Source organism: Leguminivora glycinivorella, chromosome 7 (genome assembly GCF_023078275.1).
Source record: "Leguminivora glycinivorella isolate SPB_JAAS2020 chromosome 7, LegGlyc_1.1, whole genome shotgun sequence".
Lineage (NCBI taxonomy): Eukaryota > Metazoa > Arthropoda > Insecta > Lepidoptera > Tortricidae > Leguminivora > Leguminivora glycinivorella.
Window position 1 is genome coordinate 11,819,773 of NC_062977.1, and position 24,638 is coordinate 11,844,410.

Genomic DNA, 24,638 nt, shown 5'->3' on the forward strand with positions numbered 1-24,638 from the left:
GTGTATTAGAGTTAATGAATAATATTCATTAACCATTCATTGAATATCTTACGTGTATAACAAGTGCGGGCTGGGTCTCCGGCTGTACCGGGCGGGCAGTGGCAGCGCGCGCGATGCTGCGTGGCCTCGCACAAGGCGCCGGTGCCGCACGCTCCAGCACACGCTGACACGCATCGACGATTTACACATGCTTCCGCGGAGCCGCACTCTGAATCCGTTGTACATTGAATGTCTGGAAGACCTAGAGATATACAAAAGTTATTGTTTAATCAAATAACGGACGAATATTTTATGATTGTTGTATTATTATACAGATATTTGTGACGTTCCGCGGCGAATGGTAATTCATGAAGGTCGGCCCTTTCATCACACAACACTACGAATAGGCTACTTGACCCTTTTTAGGGTTCCGTACCAAAGAGGTACAAAAGGAACCCTTATGGCGACGCTCTGTCCGATATTACAGAATACAATCATTTATTGTGCCATATTCGATATGAGTCTAGTAGCCTATTGAACTCCTCGTCTTTATTACATATAAACCAGTTCAATAACTACTACTAACCTGGCAAACACGCGACTCGAGCATCGCCCTGTAGCGGTGGCACGCAAGTACATGAGGCGCGATGCGCGCGACCGCGGCACTCGGCGCCCACGCCGCACGCCCCGGGGCCGCACACCGGGACGCACCGCTTCGAGGAACATGTCTCCTCGTCACCGCATTCCGAGTCTTCGTTGCATTCGCCTCCTAGCCACAAGGTCTCATTAGATGGAGTTATAGGTAAGCCATGTTCTATCTTCGTCTCGCAAATTATGAAAGAATCCGTCTGTGCGCTGACTTTGTTGTGCCAATGTAATAGTTATTTGTTATACAAGGGGGCAAAGTTGTATTTTAACGCCGAGTGTGGAATTGAAATTTTTTAACACACGAGAAGTAAAATACATTTGCACCCGAGTGTATCACAAAACTTTTCCCCTCACTATAGCGAGGAAACTACAACGCAAAAAATGCGTTTATCTCTGCTTCCAGTAGTTCCACAGGTGGTAAATCATCTTTATTACTAGATTCACCTACTTTTATCAATTTTAAAGCAGTTAATTTGACTTTATTCAAGGTCAAATTACTTTAACCACTAGTAGATAAAATGCGTTTTTACCCGCTGGTATTAAAGGACAAAACACGTGTTTCCGAGCTAGTGAGGGGAAAAAATGTTTGTACGAACAGCATATCGTGACGTAGTCATTCTCATAAATAGCATGGTCGGACTTTACCTTCACATTCACTGCCAGTAGGTATGATTTTGTACGAAAATGAACACAAGGTATGTGTCACTGGCACCGAACGTGTTAACTTGAGTATCTATAATAAATAATTGTGATGCTGAAGACTCACTATTTATTTATAAACAGGTACATTTATTTAAACGTGAACGAAACGCGAATTTGTTGATATTTAACTCACCTTTGATATTCAATAAGCTTATTCTGTTAGGCCAGACAAAAGATACACAAAAGAAAAAAACTCTGGATATGGAGCAAACTCTGATTACATTAATTTATGACCAAAAGGTAAAGACAAAAATTTGTTGGAAATAATGCATGGGATAAATCTACGTAATTTGGCTGCTCTATATGTTTATTTAACATTTTTTTATATTTAGGGATTAACTGACTAGACGTACCGTGTACTATGACTAATTAATAAAGAAAAAGCGTGTATCTAATCTTTACAGTGAATATTTGTGTATATATGTACAATAGTGCAAACTATAAACCATGCTTATTATACCCACTCATTTTATTTGGGTTCTTTTTTACATTTCAGTATCTTCGATGGCATATGAAATCGCACCTGCACTTCAAACAATAAAATTTGAATATTAGCATCATATTCGATAATCGTATAACTATTAAATATTTCATAGGTAACGGCATAATAGGTTGTACCTATCGTCTATTTTGAAAATAACTTACTTGGACTACATTGGACGGACGCGTCACCCGTTAGTGGTTTAGGACACTCGCATACTAGCGTTCGGAACGGCAAAGTATTGGCGACACGGCACACAGCGCCTTTTCCGCATGAGGTAGCATCGCAAGGGTTCTTGCATTTGCCTTGCAAGCATGCCAAATCGGGGCCGCATCCAGCGTCAGTTTCACATTCCACATCATCAACAACTGTAAAAATATTTTTTTATAATTACTTATTATTTTAAATTTACTGGGCTAAAACATTAAGAATCTTAATCAAAATCAAAAGATCATTTGATCCTTATCCTTTATCACGCCATCTAACCGAGCATCAGGCAAAGGTTTCCGGTTTATTTGAACCTAAACTCAAATTACCCTATTGCACAGTACAACATAAAGTGAAAAACACATATTCTCATATAAACATAAATTCAAAATAGCCTAACACCGAAATACCCAAGTCCCAAAACACCCTAAAAGTCTAAATTTAAAACGAACTTATCTCTATTATTTACTATTATCACGATCGCCTACTATCATAAAAGCAGAAGGACCAAACAAGCTATTCCCGTAAGACACGATTCATGTTCTACACGATTTTTAAAATACAATAGTTTCAAAACAAGCTAGTCCCAAAATACCCTAAAATATCCTAATGATGAAAACAATCTAGACGCGACTTTATTGTAAATATAATAAGAATGTGTCAACTTCAGATACTGACTGTACTAAGTGTTCTAGAATTTTATTAGGAGTGAGCTTTAAAAATTTTTTCTACTCCAGCACTTAAATCTGTCAATTAGATTATTGTCAGCGGTATCCAAATTAAGTTCATTTGAGTAACGATAAGAAAGTCTATTCGTCTATAGGTTCATATGATAACTGCTGAGCAGTATTCATATGAATATAGGAGTTCTGTTAATTTTTTTTAAAAGCACGACTTCCATTTATCAGGTATGTTTTCATTTGCAGTAATAAGTAACTTTTAATAAATAATAAAATATTTAGGTTCATAATTTAAATCAAGATGAAAAAATAAACTGAAATGCGTTTTACATATTAGATATTGCAAAACAAAGGTAAAAATCATAAGTTTATCCAATAATGTTCCATTCCACATTTAAATATTCTTGAACGCAACCACATTTTTCGTAATTGAAAACCGGCTTATTTTCTATTTCTCTTGTCTATGGTATGTTTGACATTTGTAAACTTTTGACGGAAGTATTTGAACTATTTCGGTGTTGTGTAGTTTGTTTTAATTCGACGTTATTGTGCAAAAACTTAAGTAATTATGAGTGATTCTGGTGAACAATATACTTCCGAAGAAATCAAGGCTATGGCGCTTAAAGAGACTGACAATTTGTTACCTGAAAAGTCGATAAAGCGTACCAAAAATGTTATGAATTATGATTGTTTTGCAATGGAAATTGCAAAAATATGTTTCAACTTTCTCTGTTGTTGGCATATTTTGAATAATTGTGCAACAAGTTCTCGCCATCAACATTGTGGACAGAATATAATAGTTAAGATCCACACAAATATTCCCATTCATTATATGAAGTAGGTAAGCAACCCATTTTATTATTCTCGAATAGGTATGTATTTGGCTGTCGTAGAAAAAGTATAGTATACAATCGTAACATTATGAAGGCTATAAAAGTCTCGTACCTTACTTAGGCCACTCGGCAAGCCTCGTGACCTAACCGCGGTACTCAACTTTTATAGCCTTCATAACGTTACCGTTATATAATATACTATAGGGTGTTTTGATACAAGCGTGTTTTAAGACTGTTTTATTTTAGAGAATGGTGTATTTTAGGATTAGTCTATTATGGGATTAGTTTGATCCGAGTTTCAACTCTTATGACATTTAGGTGATGCGGGAGTAGTACATAACATAATCTAGATAAGTTCGTTTTGTTTTTAGGGTATTTTGGGACTAAGGTATTTTGGTGTTAGTTTATTTTGAATTAATGTGTTTACGAGTATATGTGTTTTTGACCTTATGTTGTACTGTGCAATAGGGTAATTTGAGTTTAGGTTCAAGTGAACCGCGGAAACAGGCAAAGGTACGTTTTTCTTAGACTTGAGTTTTCTTACAAGAGGTCATGAGGGTTTTATATTATATTTTGAATAACATCATTAATTGTCTTGAAGTGCAATAATCAACTATTGTAGTTAAATAACATAAAGAAATTTACCTCGTCGGCATTCGATATTCGGGTTGCCTATGGTGCCGCGCGGGCATTCGCAGACAGGTGAATGGCGCGTGACAGTGCACACCGCGTCCGGCGCACAAGCTCCGGGACAAGGGTTCTGACAAGTGCCTCCACGGCAAGCCAGCCATGTGGCACAGTCTTCGTCAACTGTACATTCGGCTCTATGGCAGACTGTCCACGGGTTACCGCGAGCTCCGTTGTCACATTCGCACGTTGCAACGTGTCCACGCGCGACACAATGCGCCTCAGTGCCACAACGAATTCGCGGACACACCTTTACACAAGATCCGCCATCGCAACTCTCGTCATATGGGCAGTCGTTGTTGCTGTGACATTGCACTGAAAAACATAATTAAAATGTAAGGTTTAAACGTACAAACAAGTGCATCATTAATTACTTTACATTAGTAGGTATTGATTGAATGAGAGATTTGTATTAAACTTGTAACACGGGACTTAAGATCTGTTACACCAAATCGTCAAATTAAAAAAAAATGTAGAGGAATTTCCATACACTTCTGCAGCGTGACATTGATGTGTCTGTGCTGTGGTTGATGCGACTGGCCCTTAATCTCGTAAGATTTTAAGACGCTACAGGAGCGAAAATGCTAAAATGAAAAGAAGCCCCCCTTTCAATTTGGGAATTCTAGTTAAATATACTAGTGTTATTAACTAGATTTCTCGAAAAAATATTGTCCATTCAGAACAACTCAATTAAAAGATATTGCGAAAAAAATCTTAAAATCTAGGTTCCGCTCTCGTCTGTTTCCTCCTTCCTCCTTCAAAACATAATAAATCGTAACGAAATTTGAGAATCTGAATAACAATGAAATAATCTGTGTCGGACCGTTTAGTTTTTTTGGCTAACTGTTACCAATTTTGTATACCACAGTTTTTTTTGCGCCACAATCAATAAGGCCGTTTTTGGAAATTTTTGATAGGCTCTAGCGTCTTTAAAAAAAGAATATAAAGAAATCAAAACGGTCCGACACAGATCAAAATAATAATAATCTGTGTTGAAAAAATCATTGCTCTATCTTCAAAAACCAGAGAGGAAATAGTCGAGAGCGTTTGTATGGAGAATTAACCCCTCCTGTCTTAAAACTAACCTCCGTCGTCACGTATGACGTAACGTATTTACGCGGTGAAGTTCAGTATTACAAGATATATGAGAGATGTTTAGGTAGGTATACCTGAATAACAGCCAGTATAGGCGTCGCCTTCGTATCCGGGCAAGCAAGCACAGCGAGCCCTATGCTGTCTAGCTATGCAACGCGCATTGAGACCGCAATTTGAGGGCCCGCATACAGGAGAACAACGAGAGTCGACGCATGCGGCATTGTCGGCGCACTGGTCATCTCTGATACATTCTGGTACAGGTGCAGGCGTGGGTATGATGATACGTTCACAACGTACGAATGGAGAACCCGTGTAACCATTGGGACATGAGCAAACCGCCGAGTGTCGCACGCCTGAACAAATTGCATTTAATCCACAAGCTCCTACGCATGGATCAGTACATTTTTGATTAATGCAAGCGCGATCTCCAGAACAGTCATCATTAACAATACATTCCGGATAGGTGCAGAAACCATTGCGGCATGTTCCGTGTGGTCCACATGGGTTGGGATCGCATGGGCCCTTACTGGGTTGTACTGAAATGAGAAAATAATTGTTTGAAAGTGCCCTCTTTCCCTAGAAAAGTTAAAAAGTGTTCTCGATTTGATTTAATTTAATTTGTTAAGTAAGTCCAATAAAAAAGAATATTCATACAATCAATATTAAAAGTATTACCATCCAATTGTCTACATCCTAGGAATGGATTTCCAGTTGTCGGTGGTGGGCAGGAGCAAATTGGCGCGTGATCAAACACACGACACTCAGCGCCGTTGCCGCATGCGCCGACGCAGGGGTCGACACACCGGTTTCGTACACAAGCACGATCGCGCGGACACTCTGAGCTGACGACGCACTCGGGTCGACAGCCGCCTGCGGCTGCATCGCCACTAGTGCCTTGCGGGCACGAGCATACCGCATTTTCACCGACAGCAGTGCACAAAGCTCCCGGGCCACATGGAGATGGATCGCACGGCGGCACTAAAATATAATAATATGATATTAGTGAATACCTAGAAATCTAGTTATTCCTTAATACGAGTTAAATGTTTATTTATATGTGTATATTTACCAGATTTGAGGACTTCTTCACATCGCACAAAAGGATTGCCCCTTGTTCCTGATGGACAAGAACAAGTTGGTAGGTGGTTGAAGGTATCGCAGTCTGCTCCTATGCCGCAACTGCCGATGCAAGGGTCACGACAGTGAGAACGAACGCAAGCGCGCGACGGTGAACAGTCCGAGTCCGCCAAACATTCCGGCCGGCAACCCGTGTAAGGGTCACCGCGGAGACCTGGTTCACATTCGCAAGATGCGCCTGTGCCTCTCGAGCGACAGATAGCCCCAGGTCCGCAAGGTGATGGATAGCAAGGATCATCTTTTGGTTTTTCTGAAACGTTTGAATATTATCAATTAGATACATTTTCTGTAAACGCTCTATTAGTATTAGCAAATTTCCAGGAAGCGCTCTTCGTACAGCGACCTAACAACATGAATTCACGCTCACGATAAGGATGTTTGGGATAAACAGCTTACTCAGTTTCACTAGTAAAACCCATGCCTAAGTTTTAAAAGCGAAAGCCGAGCTTGCCGTCTAACCTAACCTAACTTTTTTTTAAATCTAGCAACACATTTGTAATAATTTAACGGACAAAGCAAACTTTCATTTGAGTCTGTCTTACGGATATCACTAATTGGATGACAATCAACAAGAGGGTTTCCAGTAGTAGAGGGGGGGCATTCGCAGCGAGGTTCATGGGAGACAGGTGAACAGATTGCGCCTCGACCACACGCGCCGGGGCAAGGGTCCATGCAGCGACGATTGACGCAAGTGAGGCGCCATTCGCAGTCACTGGAACTGAGACATTCAGGGCGACAGAAAGGTGGCGCTCCAAAGTAATTTAATCTGCATTGACATTGGCCATCGATGCAATCTGCGTTTTGCCCACAGTCGGGACATCGTGAGACAACTTTAGCCTCTACGTCTGCGGATGCTGAAAAGTAAATGCACCATTAGGAAACAGGTTTCAAATGAATACTGTAATACTGTAATAACTGCTTTATGAATATTTACCTGGCGAACAACGAACAAATGGATCTCCATTGAAGTTTATTGGACATGAGCAAATAGGCGAATGCATTCTAGTTTGACAAAGAGCTCGGAGACCGCATACGCCAGGACAAGGGTCGCGACATTTGTTATTTCGGCAGGCGCGATCTGCTGGGCAGTCGGAGTCGGCGCGACACTCGGGGCGGCAACTGGTCGGATCGGAAAGCGCAGGTGGTCGGCAAGAACAATGCGCCACGTTGCCCTGTGCTCGACAAATGCTGTTTGGACCGCACGGATTTGGGGTGCACGGATCAGTTACCGTTGGTGCTAAAAATAAATGTTTTTATGTATAGAATTATGATTTTAAAAACAATGCTATATTAGTGTTAAATATGTTATATAGATTTATAGAATATAAACGGTATTTCTTGATTAATCTTACCTATAACAGGGCGACATGCAATAAATGGATCGCCTTGTAGGGGTATGGGACATTCGCAAATCGCAATGTGGTTGTAAACGTTACAAATTGCGTCTAAGCCACAGGTGTTTTTGCATGGGTTGATACATTTATAATGAACACAAGCCTGTTGTTTCGAGCATTCGTTATCGCTTATACATTCTGGTCGACATTCAATGAATGGATTTCCTTGATATCCGGGGATACAAGAACAAGAACCGTTAGAACAAATTGCATTAATTCCACATGGAGATTGTGCGCAAGGATCAAGTGGTAAATCTTTTTGAGGTTCTTTAAATGGGTAGCAATTGACAAATGGATTGCCGCTATAACCGGCCGGGCACGTACAAATAGCGAGATGATTCATTGCTCTACAGTCGGAAAATGATCCGCAGGAGCCACGACATGGGTCGACACACTTTTCTCGCACACATGCCTTGTCCTTAGAACAATCCTCATTGATTGTACATTCGGGTGCGCAGTTTGGTGGCGCACCAGTGTATCCTTGCAAACAACTACAGATAGCTGACCCTCCAACATCTCTGCATGTAGCATATCTACCGCAAGGATTAGGTTCACATGCAGGTGGTTTTGATGGTGGAGATGTCAATGGTTTGATGCATCTAACAAATGGATCTCCTTCAAAACCAGGGGAACAGGTGCAATAAGGACTATGATAATGCACTCGACATTGTGAATTTTCTCCGCAAGTTCCAATGCATGGATCTACACATTTTTGTCTTATGCAAGCTTTGTTTGGAGGGCATTCTGGATTCGTTACACACTCAGGTCGGCAATTAGGAGGGCTGCCGAAATATTGTGGTAAACATGTGCACATGGCTTGACCGTTCAAAGATTTGCATGTACTGTATGCTCCGCAAGGAGATGGGGTGCAGGGCTCAATAGGTGATTCTGAAAGAAACAAAAATGTTGTTTATAAAATGAAATAATAAAAACTTATATTTAATAACATACGATGGGTGTAAATAAATCTCATTACCTTCTCTCAAGATGCAACCATCATAAGGATTTCCCACATATCGATCGAGGCAAACACACATAGGATAATGATTGACCATTTCGCATCGAGTATTTGATCCACATAATCCGGGGCAGGGATTTTGACATTTGTTATTTGTACATGCGAGATTTTCTGGACAATCAGAGTTAATTAAACATTCTGGCCGACAACCTTCATACGGATTACCGAAGTAGCCACTAAGACATGTGCAGCTGCCCACATCGTTACGCTCTTGGCAAATCGCGTTTGGCCCGCAAGGATTAGGAACACATGGTTGAGTTGAGATGGGTGGTTTCCGATCTGGTACTAAAAAATAAAATTTAGTTTGATTAGTTTTATTACCTACATATGTTAGGTGAAGCAAATATTTTTCTGTTTCATTCTAATAAAAAACATTCTGCTAAGTGGCATGTTAAATTAAAGGGATCGTAGTGAGATGAGAATTATTCTAGATAGACATTTATTCTTACATTCTTATCTTCATAAAGAGAAATATATAATGTTTAAGTAATGGTAAAATAGGCGGAAAGTGGTGCGTAAGCAGTCGCTATTATATGCATCGTACCTTTAATTGGTAGACATTGATCGAAGGAGTTTCCTTCGTACCCTGGTTGGCAAACACATTGAGGTGAATGACTAATGACACGACATATGGCGTGTTGTCCACAAGCACCAGGGCATGGGTCTACACATTTTTTATTAATACACGCCTTGTCAAAAGTACATTCACTGTTTGTAACGCATTCAGGACGACAGAATGGAGGTGTTCCAATAAAACCTGTTGAACAGGAACAGGACGGCGCATCATTTACGGCTCGGCAGATAGAATTAGGGCCACAGGGCGATGGTTCACATGGAGCCTTTCTTGGTGGTTGATCACCTAAAAACAATTTCAAATTGAGTGTCGTTTGTCGCATATTATATTCAGTAGGTATGTTAATCTGATACGAGTGTCTACTTACGGTCCACAACAATGGAACATCTGGTGAATGGATCACCAGTAAAGCCATTAGGGCAATAGCATATCGGTTTGTGATTATGCACTCTACATTCAGCGTTAAGGCCACAAGAGCCTGCGCAAGGATTATTACATTTCTGATTAGAGCAGGCCATTAAGCTTGTACAGTCTGAATCGACAGTGCACTCTGGCCGACAAACAGGTGGTGCGCCAATGTATCCCATTAAACACGAGCAAATTGCTTGCTCATTTATTGCTCGACATACACTGTAGGGTCCACAAGGTGTAGGCGAGCAAGGGTCCCTTCTGATGGGTGTAGCTGAAAATAAATATAACCATTGTTAACATGCAGAGAGGAGTAATTGTTCAATAATAAAATAAATTTAAAGAAAACCCAAACGTGTTTCGGGCTTCTACCTTGATGTCAGTTAAGAGAGGTTTTACTTACATGTAATAGGATTGCAAGAGAAGAATGCATTCCCTGTTGAGTTAGAAGGACAACTACACATTGGTACGTGATTATAAACTTCACAAACGGCACCCTGTCCACAAATGTTTGCGCATGGGTTTCTACATTCATTATTGACGCATGAGAGGTGGGGTGCGCAGTCTGAATTGTGTGTGCACTCGGGCTGGCAGCTCATATAGGGGTTGCCGAAATATTTTGGTCTACAAGTGCATTGGCCATCTCTACAGTCAGCGTTAGCTCCACAAGGGCTGGGATTACATTTGTCATATACAGTCGGTTGGGGTTCTGAAAGAAAACAAATTTAAAAGGCATAATCAATGCCACCTCTTTTAAAACCGTCATAATAAGAGGTAAGTTATACATATGCTAGTAACGTCCACCATACAATGTTTTTGCTTGATATTTTGATACTATTTAGGTAGTTGTAATTAAATAGAGTTGAGTTTTGTTTGTTAGAAAAAAATAGAGATAAAAGAAAAGTTACTTTATTCGTACCCATGAAAGTTATCATTCCGTTGAAACAATATTGTACTTCTCAATGTACATAGGGGCAAGAGGCTACACTTACTTATTTAGTTAAGGTTATGTTGCTAAAATGAAGTGAAATGAAAGTTATCATTCCGTTGAAACAATATTGTACTTCTCAATATACATAGGGGCAAGAGGCTCTACTTATTTAGTTAAGGCTATGTTGCTAAAATGAAGTGAAGCGTAATATTTCCAAACGATTGTTACAAAATATTTACCTATATGTTCTTGGATGTAACAGTTCTGGAATGGATTTCCAGTGAAACCCTCTTTGCAGCTACATACAGCGGTATGTTGATAAACTTGGCACACAGTCTGTAGTCCACACGAGCCGGGACAAGGATCAAGACATTTTTGATTAATGCAAGCCTTATTACTGGGGCAGTCTGAATTAACTGTGCATTCAGGCCTACAATTTGGAGGCGTTCCCATGTAGTTACTCATACAAGAGCATACATGTGCTTGGTTTACAATTTGGCATAGAGCATTTGAACCACAGGGAGATGGTACGCATGGGTTCACTGCAGGTCGTGGAGTTCCTGGAATTAAAAATAACGCGGTAATAACAATTTAATAAATATGAAGTAACGGATATCGAGTACGAGTAGATATCAAAATAATTAACTTACTGTCAACTATTACGCATCTGATGAACGGATCTCCTTCAAAACCTGGTTGGCACGAGCAAATAGGAGCATGGTTAACTACTCTGCACTCAGCATTTTGTCCACAAGCATTTGTGCATGGATATATACATTTTTGCCGTGAGCAACTCTTCGAGGTTTCGCACTCCGAGTTAACAGTACATTCAGGACGGCAGTTTGGAGGAGATCCCAGAAAGTCTGGCTGACATGAGCAAGCCACGTGCCCATTGTTATTATTGCAAACTGAATTGCTTCCGCAAGGGTTTGGGACACAAGGATCTTTGCTTGGTTCTGTAAAAAAAAATTAAAATTAGACCTTTCAAATTCAATAGTTATTACGTACTTTATTATACAAGCAATGTTGGCAGCGATTTTCACAGCATTGCCGGTTCAAAAATATTATTTTAAAAGTCGAACTTAAAAGTATGACGTTTACTTAACCCTTTTCCACGCGGGGCTATCATCCAATTCTAAAGACTTTTGTTTAGTGTAATTAACTACTGTACAAAAAGCGGGAATCGAACCAGGATATCCATGCTATCGCGGCTGACATGCGTTCGACCGCTACACCACCCCGACCGCCCTGACCGACCGACTGTGTAGTTTAATGTAAGTGAAAAATAAAAAATATGTTGCGCATGCTTTTTTATAAATGTATTAGGTATGCTAAATCACCTACCCGGTGTGTTGATAATAATGTGACAATATGTGTAAGGATTGCCGGTGTATCCTGGTGTACAACTGCACGATGGAATGTGATTAACAACTTGGCACACGGCTGAAGCACCACATGTTCCGGGGCAAGGATCTACACATTTATTTTTTAAGCATGCTTTGTTGTATGGACAGTCAGTTTGTGTAACACATTCGGGCCTGCATGCTTCGTACGGATTTCCGTAATAATCCGGGTCACATATGCAGGCAGCAACTTGGTTTCTTGAAATTTTACATTGGGCATTAGCACCGCATGGCGTGGGATTGCATGGGTCTATTGGTTCAGCCAATGGTATTCTGTGACATGATGTGAAGGGATCACCAGTATAACTTTCTTCACAGGAACACATAGGACTATGCAATCGTACAATGCATACTGTGTTAAGTCCACATGATCCTGGACAGGGGTCTTTACATTTATAGTTTATGCATGCTTTGTCCATTGAACAGTCATCGTTGCTTGTACATTCTCGACGGCACTGTGGTGGTGTACCTTCAAATGTCGGCAGACATGTGCATACATAAGATGAACCACCCTGAGTTGCTTTGCAAATACTGTTCTGCCCGCATGGAGAAGGTATACACGCGTCTGGTATTTCTTCAGGAACAAATACTGCAATATAATTTAATGTTATTTTTTGGGAATAATCTTCATATATATATATATATAGTAAGTAAGTCATTTAAAGTAACAAACATAACATACCATAGCAGTGAGAAAACGGAGAGCCACTGTATCTTTCAGGGCAGCTGCAAATAGGATTATGATTTACTACATTGCAGATCGCATTACTTCCGCACGACCCCGGGCATGGATCTTCACATTTTTGATTAATGCATGCTCGCGATGGAGCACAGTCCGAGCTTTGAATACATTCTGGGCGACAATTCGGTGGATTTCCAATATAATTTGGTAAGCATGCACATACTGCTTGTTCGTTAATTTCTCTGCAATTACTGTTAGGCCCGCATGGAGAAAGCTCGCAGGGTCTATTGGTTGGCTCTGGAAACAGTCAAATAAATGTTTAAAACAAGAAACTGGTAGACATACTTCAAGCTTACGTTCATCAAATTACTTACTTTGGACTGTGATGCATTGGCTGAAAGCATTACCCGTCATGCTAGCTGGGCAACTGCATACTGCAACATGGTTGTAAACATTGCACTCTGCGTTAACGCCGCACATGTTTCTGCATGGGTCAACGCACTTGGAACGCACGCAAGCTTTGTCAAGAGGGCAGTCTGAGCTCAGCACGCACTCAGGACGGCAACCAAAATATGGATCCCCAAAGTATTCAGCCAGACATTCACATATGCCGTTGTTGCATAGAGCATTAGCCCCACACGGTGTTGGATTACAAGGATCTATCTTTTGTGGGGGTTCTGTAATAAAAGTAATTTCATTAATGTCAATGAGCTTGAGCTAATAAACATCTATTTTATTAACTATAATGTTTCAGGTCTCGTGGTCATGTAAAATAAAAAAATATAATTGAGTTAAAATGCTGTACCTGAGGGTTTATGGTTGCAAATGGCAAACGGATCTCCTTGATATCCTTCTAGACACGAACACATAGGCACGTGATTGACAACATTGCATACAGCATTCAGCCCGCATGAACCTAGACATGGATTTTCACATTTCATGTTTATGCAAGCTCTGTCATTGCTACAATCGGCATTAACAACACATTCCGGCTTGCAGTTCGGTGGGCTGCCAAAGTATCCAACATGGCACGTACACGAAGGGATGCCACCGATGTCACGGCATATCGCGTTCGATCCACATGGCGAAGGAATGCAAGGATTAACCGGATCCATTGGCGGCCGTTCTGGTATCGGCGACACGTAGCATTGTGAAAATGGATCTCCAGTAAAACCTTGCCTGCATGTGCATATGGCGTTATGCTTAATAACTCTGCAGTCTGAATTAACACCGCAACCTTTCGGGCATGGATTAACACACTTGAGGCTTTCACAGGTCTTATCCATAGGACATTCGGAACTGGTTAAACATTCTGGCCGGCACGTTGGGGGTGATCCTTGGTATCCATCTAAGCATGTGCAGATCGACAATCCATTTTGAGATCTGCATAGACTATTAGGCCCGCATGGTGATGGATCACAGGGATCGCGTATTTCAGCTGAAATACATAAAATATATATTAATAACCACATTTTATCGATAGGGTATACTGAGTGTTAGTTTTCTACTTTACCCAAGGGTTGACTGATAGGTAATGTCTTGCGACTCTTGCGATATTAACAAACACCTTCACTGCGTGAATTAACGTAGCTCGTAACTGACCATACTTCGTAAGAGGTCTTTTGATCTCCTAACACAATGAACGTGGTTTGCCTATTGTACATTATGTACGTTTTGTTTCTTTGTTCAATAAAAAATAAATAAATAAATAATTGTTTGTATTAATGGTCTTCTTCTACTTAACGTTATCCTGGCTTTTGCAAGGATTCGCTTTTCTACTTCCTTTCCTCCACTGTGGGTATTTATGCTAATTAAGAATAATTAGTTAGTAAAATAGAAGAATAGAATACTCACATTGAAGTTTGAATGTGCATATTTTGTAAGGATCCCCGTAATGTTGGTCAGGGCAAGAGCAGCTAGGAATGTGGTTGATAACATTGCATAGCGTATTTAATCCGCAAGTACCAAGACAGGGATCATAACATTTATTATTTCGGCAAGCTAGATTAGCCGGACAGTCCGAGTTAAGTACACATTCTGGCTTACAGGCCTCATAAGGATTTCCGAAATAACCTTCTAGACAAGTACAAGACCCAGAGTTATGTTGTTCACGGCATTCTGCGTTGACGCCGCATGGAGAAGGAATGCACGGTGTAGGGCGTTCTAGTTCAGTAGCAATTACTTCAAGGAAAGTACATGTTAGGAATGGATCCCCAGTATATCCATTTTGACATAAGCATATCGGTGTGTGGCTTACAACTCTACATTCTGCGTTCAAGCCACATGAGCCGATGCAAGGATCTACACATTTCCTATTAATACAAGCCATATTCAAAGCACATTCAGTGTTGCTAGTACATTCGGGTCTGCAATTGGGTGGTGCACCAACAAAGTCGGGTAAACATATGCAAACGAAATTTTCACCATTTGCATTGCATTGCGAATTTGGTCCACAAGGAGATGGTAGGCATGGATTAACCTTCACCGGTGGTGTTAGAGCTGAAAAAAGATGTACACTGTATAATGTGAAACTTTATGTTTCCTTATTTCGATAAAATTTTATTAGTTAACTAACTAATATGGCTCTGCGATCCAAAGAGAATCTTGGCCTCCAAAACGAGAGCACGCCACCTATCCCGATCCTGCGCATCAAATTATTCTAATTTTAATAATCTTGGTAAAAAATGCTACTTACGAATAAATTGGCAATATGAAAATGGGTCGCCGGAATATCCAGCCAAACAAGTGCACACTGGATTGTGGTTAACTACCATGCATTGAGTGTTACGTCCGCATGCTCCTGGGCATGGATCAATGCATTTTTGATTAGAGCAAGCACGATTTAATGAACATTCGGCGCTTATTGTACATTCTGGTCGACAATTGGGAGGACTACCTAAGTAGCCTTGAATGCAAACACACACCGCGTTTCCATTTACTTCTCTGCATTGACTATTTGGACCACACGGCGATGGCTGACATAAATTGATTGGAGTATCTGTAATAAATACAAAAAGTGTCTATTAGTGCGTATGTTATCAGGTGATTCATGTGCTTATGTTATTAGTAGATATGAGTTAATGTAAGCTGTTGCCACGACTTTGTTCGAGTTAATTTATTAGCACATTTAGATTAAATTTAAATAGTAGGTACTTAAAATTATGTTTGTTCTTTCTAATGATTGGCTCTGATTCTAATTTTAATGCCCTAATGAAATTCCCCCCGTAAAACTGTTATCCGCTCCTGGCTACGTCCAGCCTTCAGGTGGTTCGCTTTCCATACAAAACAAATAAATGTGACTATTCTGAACTTAAGTGCATGCTGTTCCTATAAAAATACGAAAGTCACTATAAGTGTGCCGTTCAGATTTAAGGAGTTCCGTTCTGATCATCGTCAGAAGTTCCACTGCACCAAATGTCACTGTTCTGAACGTAAACGCAAGCTGTTTTTACAAAAATACCAAAGTCATTATAAGCGTGCCGTTCAGATTTAAGGAGTTCCGTTCTGATCTTCATCAGCAGTTCCACTGCACCAAATTTCACTGTTCTGGACGTAAGTGCATGCTGTTCTTATAAAAATACCGAAGTCACTATATTTAAGTCTGCCGTTCAGATTTGAGGAGTTCCGTTTTGACCATCATCAGCAGTTCCACTGCACCAAATGTCACTGTTCCGTACGTAAATGTATGATGTTCTTATAAAAACACAAAAATCACCATATGTATGCCTTTCAGATTTGAGGAGTTCCCTCGATTTCTCCAGGATCCCATCATCAGAACTAAGTCCTGATAAAAATGGGACCAATCTGTATGCATAAGCATATACATTCAGCAAAAAAAAAAATCAAAAGCGGTCCAGTAACGACGGAGATATCGTGGAACAAACATAAAAAAAATACATACAGACGAATTGAGAGCCATCTTGCTTGAGATTTGGGGCGGCGGTTAAAAATAAATTAGAATTTAATGTGAAAACTAGAATTTAATGTGAATACTTTTTATTTTATGATAATTGATAATATTTCAAACTTTTACTTTGGTAGAAACATATAATTATTACTTACCAATAACTTCAGTACAGTACGAAAATGGCGATCCGGTGTAACCCGATGGACAAGAACACATAGGTATATGATTGAGAACTTCGCAAATAGCGCCGCTGCCACATGTTCCAACGCAAGGATCTTTACATCTATTGTTTATACATGCTTTATCACGGGGACATTCAATGTTCAGAATGCATTCAGGATGGCAACCAAAATAAGGATCTCCTTGATATTCAGGTAAACATGTACATGTTCCATCTCGACAGACTGCATTAGAACCACATGGGGAAGGAGAACACGGATCGATTGGATCTGAAATCAAAATAAACATATTGAATTAAGAGTTAGCAGTTTGCTGTTTATGGTTCTGTGTTATTTTATATAGGACCACATTCGAATCAACTTTATATTTCGTTAAATAACTAACCTTCGGGTGGCATATCGTGACAGGCAACGAATGGATCGCCAGTATTGCCAGGCGTACATGAACAGATCGGAAGGTGATTAATGACGCTGCATTGGGCACGGAGGCCACAAGCTCCGGGGCATGGATCCGCGCAGCGACTATTAATGCAAGCAGTTGCAGCACTACATTCTGCGCTGGTCACACATTCTGGCCTGCACCGAGGAGGTGAACTTATGTAATTCGGTAAACAAGTGCATCGAGAGTTGCCTCCGTATACTTGGCATTCTGAATTTGGTCCACACGGCGATGGGATGCAAGGGTTCACTACTGCAGGTGGCGATGAAATTGATTCCACAACTGTAAATAAATATCGTTGTAAATCTGATGTAGTAGATATCCTTTTCAGTCTAGACAGAAAACTAAAACCTCAGACTAGATTTAAAAAAAAATGAAAAACATACTACTGACGTTCGTAAGATATAAGTAGAGACAACTTACTCGGTATACAGTTTGTGAAAGGATCCCCCGTAAACCGTTCTTGGCAGGAGCATATCGGATTATGTGATATTACCCTACAGTTAGCATTTCTAGCGCATTGACCAACACAAGGATTAACACACTTGCGATTTATGCATGCTTTATCTGTCTGGCATTCGCTATTAATGGTGCATTCCGGCCGGCAGTTAGGTGGAGAACCAATAAATTCAGTTAAGCAACTGCATACTGCTTGAGAGTTCACCTCTCGACATTGACTATTTGGTCCGCATGGCGATGGTGTGCACGGCGCCTGTTTAATTTCATCTGAAATATGTATGTTTTATTTTTAATTCAAATGTATGGCTATAGTAATGTATAAGGAATTACTTAATATAATTAGTATAACAAAAGAATACCTTCTGATTGTTGCACGCAGTAGGAGTATGGATTGCCAGTTAGTCCAGGAGGACAATAACACGTGGGTAGATGATTGACAACTTGACAAATACCATTTGATCCACATACACCAGGACAAGGATTCTTGCACTTATTTTGAATGCATGCTAACATGGGTGGGCAATCTGTATTAATGACACATTCTGGACGGCATCCTTCGTATGGGTTACCGACATACGATTCAATACATCTGCACGCACCCGCACCATTTCGTTCAGAACACTCTGCGTTAAGTCCACACGGCGACGGCTCACAAGGAGAATCAAAGACGATGGAATCTGTAATAGACAATTATTTGAATCATGTAAAAACTTCACGTTTGGAATTATTATTAAATACTTGGTAGAGTTGTGGCATTTTACCTGGAATAGAATTACAGGAAACAAGTGGGTCTCCAGATAAGCCGAAAGGACAGGTGCAGACCATTGCATGGCTAATGATTTTGCAGTCTGCATTATATCCACAACTACCCGGACAGGGGTTTTTGCATTTTTGATTAATACATGTCAAATCGCTTCTACATTCTGAATTACTGATGCACTCTGGACGACAATTGGGAGGTTGTCCTAAGTAATCTGGTTGACATGTACACGAAGGCGACTCTCCGATCACTTTGCAAATAGAATACGGTCCACATGGAGATGGCTTACATGGGTCTCCCTGCGGTGTTGGTGTGGCAGCTGTAATCAAAATTATTCATTTTACTTGTAACATAAATTGTGTCTTCTGTATTACTTTATAGGAACAAACAAGCACACTATGGTTACTTACGTATTGGAGTGCATTGTGTAAACGGATTTCCTGTATATTGGTTCGGACATGTGCATATAGGGTTGTGATTTATAACTTCACATTTAGCGGCATAACCGCAAGCACCAACACATGGGTTGATACATTTATGATTGTTGCAAGCTTCGTTTGTGGACATTCGGCGCTGATAGTGCATTCTGGGCGACATGAAGGCGGGTTCCCAATAAACTTAGGCAAACAAGAACATACTGCCTGGTTGTTAATTGAACGGCATTGACTATTCGGGCCACATGGACTTGGATTGCATGGATCACCCAAAGAGACTGAAATCAAAATAAATCCTTATTTAACATCAAACTGGGCTGTATGCCATTCTTCTCACCTAAATGAATATCAAACAAAGGGTATAAGTCCGAGGTATGACCTTTTTTAAATTATCGACCTACCTGTATTCGATTTTTATCAGATTCATTTGCTTATATATGGTAATATGATAGTAATATGTAAGCAGTAATCAATCACTACCTATGATAGTTCTGTTGAGTACCTATTGCTTTGGCTTTTTATTACATTAATTAGTTGACAACATGTAAATATTTACTATTCAAAATGGTGGTCCAAATAATAACGTACCTGTGACTGTATGACATCCAGTAAATGCATTTCCTGAAGTACCTTCTGGGCATGTACAAATTGGTATATGATTATAAACGTTACATTTAGCGGTTGCTGCGCACATTGCAGGACATGGATTTATACATTTGTTCCTGGAACATACTCTGTCCGGAGCACAGTCTGTACTCGATACGCATTCGGGTTTGCAAGCGAAATATGGGTCTCCCTGGTAGTCAGAGATACACGTGCACTCCCCATTTCTGCATTGAGCGTTTATACCACACGGTGAAGGATTACAAGGATCAGATGGTAATTCATCTAAAAAAGGAAATACATATTAATTAAAAGTGATTCACGTGTAATTAAGTATTACATACATACTATTCTGTGTTATTTTACCTTTAACTGGTGGAATTGGTCTACAAGCCACAAACGAATCTCCACTATATCCTTGGGAGCACACGCAAGACGGGGAATGATTAAAGACTGTGCATATTGCGTTTTCTCCGCAGCTTCCTGGACATGGATCCCGGCATTTCATATTTATGCACGCCATGTTAGATGGACAGTCTTGGTTAATCGCGCATTCAGGTCTACAATTGGGAGGTTGTCCTTGATATTGTGGCATACAACTGCATGACGGACCACCATTTATTTCGCGACAAATTGAATTGTCTCCACAAGGATTTGGTACACACGGGTTTCTTATCGGGTCTGGTGGTAATTGCATTGGTTCTAAAAGAAAATACATCAAATAATTAAACTTCAATTTCACACCCAACTACTTAGTTAGTAGTAAATTATTTTATCAAATTATATATATATATATTATATTTTTTTTACTGTCAAACAAGTATACGAAAGCGGTTACCGTAACCTATGGACGCCTGCAACTAAACAGTGACACATGCGCGTTGCCACCCCATTAGAAACTTGTACATTCCCTTTTGCTGTGTGTGTGTTATATTATTTTTAAACTGTCAATGAAAGGCTTGTGTAATATAATATAAATAAATACACACATATGTATGACTTACGTTGGGGATAGCAGCGAGTAAATGGATCGCCGGAGAATCCAGAGGCACACGAGCACAAAGGACTGTGATTTATTACTCTGCAGTCTGAATTCAAACCACAACGTTCTGGACAGGGATCAGCACATTTTTGATTGATACATGCTTTATTGGTGGGACATTCCGAACTGACGGTACACTCGGGTCTACAACCAGGAGGCGAGCCTATGTATTTAGCCATACACGAACAAGCGCTTTGTCCATTTACTGCGCGACAAACGCTGTTTGGTCCACAAGGATTTGGTACGCATGGTGTAACGGGTTCCGGTGTAGGTTCTGTAAATGTGAATCAATTATAAATCTCTATATGTAAACCCATGACAACCATCGAAGGTGTTGACACATTGGTGTACCTATCTAACAAACACAATAAGGAACTATATTTTACGTAGGTATAGAGCAATACATAATTATGTGTTTTAACAATAATTACCATTCTGAATAAGGCACTGCCGATACGGGTCACCAGTAAATCCAGGCAAGCAAGTACAAGATGGTAAGTGATTAACGACAGTACAAGAAGCCATCATTCCACATGTTCCTGGACAAGGGTCTTGACATTTATTTCGTATGCAAGCTTTGTTTGACGTGCAGTCAGTGTTAACCGTGCATTCGGGTCGACATCCTTCATACGGGTTTCCAATATAGTCTGGCAGACAAGTACAAGATCCAGCGAAGTGTAACTCTTTGCACACTGCATTAAAACCACAAGGTGTTGGATCACAAGGAGTCGGTATTTCTTGTATTACATGTTGAACATAGCAACTGGAAAAGGCGTCGCCCGTGAAACCATTATCACAGAAACACATCGGTGAATGACTTATTGCTCTGCATTCGGCATTAAGGCCACAGGCATTGACACATGGATCCGAACACTTTGAATTAATGCAGGCTTTGTCGGATGGACATTCGCTGTTACTAGAACACTCAGGTCTGCAATATGGTGGCGATCCAAAAAGTTAGGCATGCATGTGCACGATGGCGTCCCTGAAGTTTCTTTACAGATAGAGTTCAGGCCACACGGTGAAGGCGTGCATGGAGCTACAGGATCTTGCGTAGGAGCTGAAATTAAACAACAAAAAACATAACTAATAGGTATGGTCGAGCCACGGGAGTCTGTAATATTACCCATTTTTTAAGTTGTGTTAAAATGTATACTTATTATTAATTCACTAAAGAATTCATATTCACTGTGTTGGCATTCAGACTTACCGAAGGGTACGCATCGCACAAATGGATTTCCTGTGTACATTCTTTGGCAAGTACATATCGGATTGTGTTTCACTACTTCACATTTTGCTTCGACTCCGCAGGCTCCCGCACAAGGATTGATGCATTTCTGATTACTGCAGGCTTTGTTGGATGGACAGTCCGAACTGACTGTACACTCTGGCCGGCATAGCGGAGGGCTGCCAATGTAACCTGTTACGCAACTGCAGACTGCTTGTCCATTAATTTCTCGGCATTGACTGTTTGGACCACATGGAGAGGGTCGGCAAGGGTTTGTCGCTATTGGCACTGTAAAATAAATCAGTATTTATAAGCTAATCCAATGCTTACGTTAATGAATGAAAAATAACAATAGATAAGTTAGTAAAATTAATACCTTGAATTTGCGTACATTCGTAGAATGCATTTCCTGTCAGTCCTTGAGGACAACTACACATAGGCACGTGATTGATGACGTCACAAATAGCAGTAGCAGCACAAGTTCCTAAGCATGGATTGACGCATTTATTATTTGAGCACGCTTTGTCTCTTGGGCAGTCTGTGCTTAAGACACACTCGGGTCGGCAGCCTACGTACGGATCTCCTTGATGCTCAGGTATGCACGTGCATATGCCTTCGTTACAAATGGCATTGGTTCCACATGGTGATGGATTGCATTTGTCGACAATATCGGCATAAACTGGTTTAGGAATGCAGGATGTAAATGCGTCGCCGGCAAAGCCTTCAGGGCACGTGCATATTGGGTTGTGCTGTGTCACGGTACATATAGCGTTAATCCCACAAGAACCAGGACAAGGGTCGCGGCATTTCCATTGGATACACGCTTGAGATGTAGAACACTCAGAATTAATAGTACATTCTGGTCTGCAGTTAGGTGGACTGCCAACATAAGTTGGCATACATGCACACGAGGGTATATTTCCAATATCGTGGCATATCGCATTAGGTCCACAAGGTGATGGTACGCATGGATTTCTATATGGCTCGAGCTCAGCATTTGCGACTGGTGCTGCAAATAAAAAAAATACAACGATGACGTAATGTCACTTATAAATTATATTTTCAGAGGAACCTCCTTCCTCTTCAGATAAAAGCGGACGACAGAATTATTTTTACAGAGTATACAATGAAGCACATCTATGAATAACATGCCAATTGTATAAAAGTTATCTTTTCCATAAAACGATCCATCGGCGTATGAATAATAGCAAAAAAGAATGTATACAAAATATTATGGTAACTTACGAGGTATAGGCGAACACCTTGCAAAAGGATCTCCTGTATATCTAGGTTTACACTGACAGATGGGACTGTGATTAATTACTCTACAATCAGAATTTGTGCCACATGAATTAATGCATGGATCTTGACATTTTCGATTGATGCAGGCCTTATCTTTTGAACATTCGGCACTAGTAGAGCATTCTGGGCGACATCCTGGAGGTGTTCCTATGTATTCGGGTAAACAAGAACAAACCGCTTGCTGATTTACTTCTTTACATCTGCTGTTTGGTCCACAAGGTGATGGTCGACATACATCCTTAAATGTATCATATTGTACTAAAATGAAAGAAATATTTGGTTAAAAAAACGTTTTAAATTGTATTATTAATTCACTAAAGAATTAAAACTTACTTTCAGCTACACAGTAGCGGAATGGATCGCCCGTAAAACCTTTTTGGCATGAACATTGCGGAGCATGATTGACTACTTGGCACAAAGCGTTCGGTGCACACGCGCCAGGACATGGATCACGACAATTATTCTGTAAGCAAGCCTTGTTGGATGGACAATCAGTATTAATTAAACATTCAGGTCTGCAGCCCTCGTATGGGTTCCCGAAATAATTTGGTTGACAAGTGCATGATCCAGCGCCATTCCATTCTTTACAAATGGCATTCGCGCCACACGGAGACGGTTGACAAGGAGATGAAATGTCTTGCTCTGGCAATTGTGCATGACATTCAAAGAACGGGTTTCCTGTGAATCCTGGTAAACATGAGCATGTCGGAGAATGACTGATTACGTGACATTGAGCATTTACTCCACACGAACCCAAGCACGGGTCTGCGCATTTTTGTTTGATGCAGGCTTGATGAGTAGAGCATTCTGTATTACTAATACATTCTGGTTTACAGTAAGGTGGCGATCCAATGAATCCTTCTTGGCAGGAACATGAAGGTGATCCCAAAGTCTCTTTACATATTGAATTAGGTCCGCAAGGCGATGGAATACAAGCATTAACTAGTTCCGGTTCAAATGGCTGGACGATGCATCTTATAAATGGATTACCAGTATATGAAGTTGGGCAAGAGCATATAGGATTGTGATTGATTACTTGACATATAGCTTCAACTCCACATGCACCTTGACATGGCTTAATACATTTATTGTTACTACAGGCTTCGTTCGGTAAGCAATCAGAGCTGACAGTACACTCAGGTCTGCATGATGGTGGACTTCCGATAAATCCTGTTACGCAAGAGCATACTGGTTGTCCATTGATATTGCGGCACTGACTGTTAGGTCCACAAGGGCTGGGTTGGCACGGTTCTGGCCTAACAACTAAAATTAAAAAGAGCGAATTAGTTTTAGTTTTATAGAATAGGCTACTCGACCGTCTTGTTTGATTCAGTACTGTCCAATTAACCGAAATAAAATATTACCGTATTTTATTATGACCTAAAAACAGCAAAAATATTTTAAAAGTATACTTAGGCGAAAACAA

At 40.4% G+C, this 24,638-nt stretch overlaps 1 protein-coding gene across 1 annotated transcript in view; it reads right to left on the reverse strand.

Annotated features, from left to right (window-relative positions):
• The window catches only part of LOC125227790, a 141,226-nt gene that overhangs the window by 7,652 nt on the left and 108,936 nt on the right, over nt 1–24,638 (reverse strand). The window contains 38 exon segments of the mRNA XM_048132131.1: nt 53–241; nt 566–748; nt 1,975–2,178; nt 4,176–4,532; nt 5,387–5,848; nt 5,988–6,290; nt 6,382–6,699; nt 6,992–7,303; nt 7,384–7,686; nt 7,802–8,731; nt 8,820–9,146; nt 9,406–9,720; nt 9,803–10,117; nt 10,247–10,552; nt 11,014–11,334; nt 11,425–11,730; nt 12,119–12,766; nt 12,860–13,156; nt 13,234–13,536; nt 13,665–14,297; nt 14,714–15,358; nt 15,555–15,857; nt 16,922–17,215; nt 17,331–17,666; nt 17,808–18,110; nt 18,203–18,520; nt 18,605–18,922; nt 19,014–19,166; nt 19,169–19,315; nt 19,626–19,925; nt 20,007–20,342; nt 20,645–20,956; nt 21,114–21,635; nt 21,638–21,742; nt 21,893–22,198; nt 22,287–22,919; nt 23,156–23,470; nt 23,546–24,475. Of these exon segments, the coding sequence (XP_047988088.1) occupies nt 53–241; nt 566–748; nt 1,975–2,178; nt 4,176–4,532; nt 5,387–5,848; nt 5,988–6,290; nt 6,382–6,699; nt 6,992–7,303; nt 7,384–7,686; nt 7,802–8,731; nt 8,820–9,146; nt 9,406–9,720; nt 9,803–10,117; nt 10,247–10,552; nt 11,014–11,334; nt 11,425–11,730; nt 12,119–12,766; nt 12,860–13,156; nt 13,234–13,536; nt 13,665–14,297; nt 14,714–15,358; nt 15,555–15,857; nt 16,922–17,215; nt 17,331–17,666; nt 17,808–18,110; nt 18,203–18,520; nt 18,605–18,922; nt 19,014–19,166; nt 19,169–19,315; nt 19,626–19,925; nt 20,007–20,342; nt 20,645–20,956; nt 21,114–21,635; nt 21,638–21,742; nt 21,893–22,198; nt 22,287–22,919; nt 23,156–23,470; nt 23,546–24,475 (13,908 nt within the window).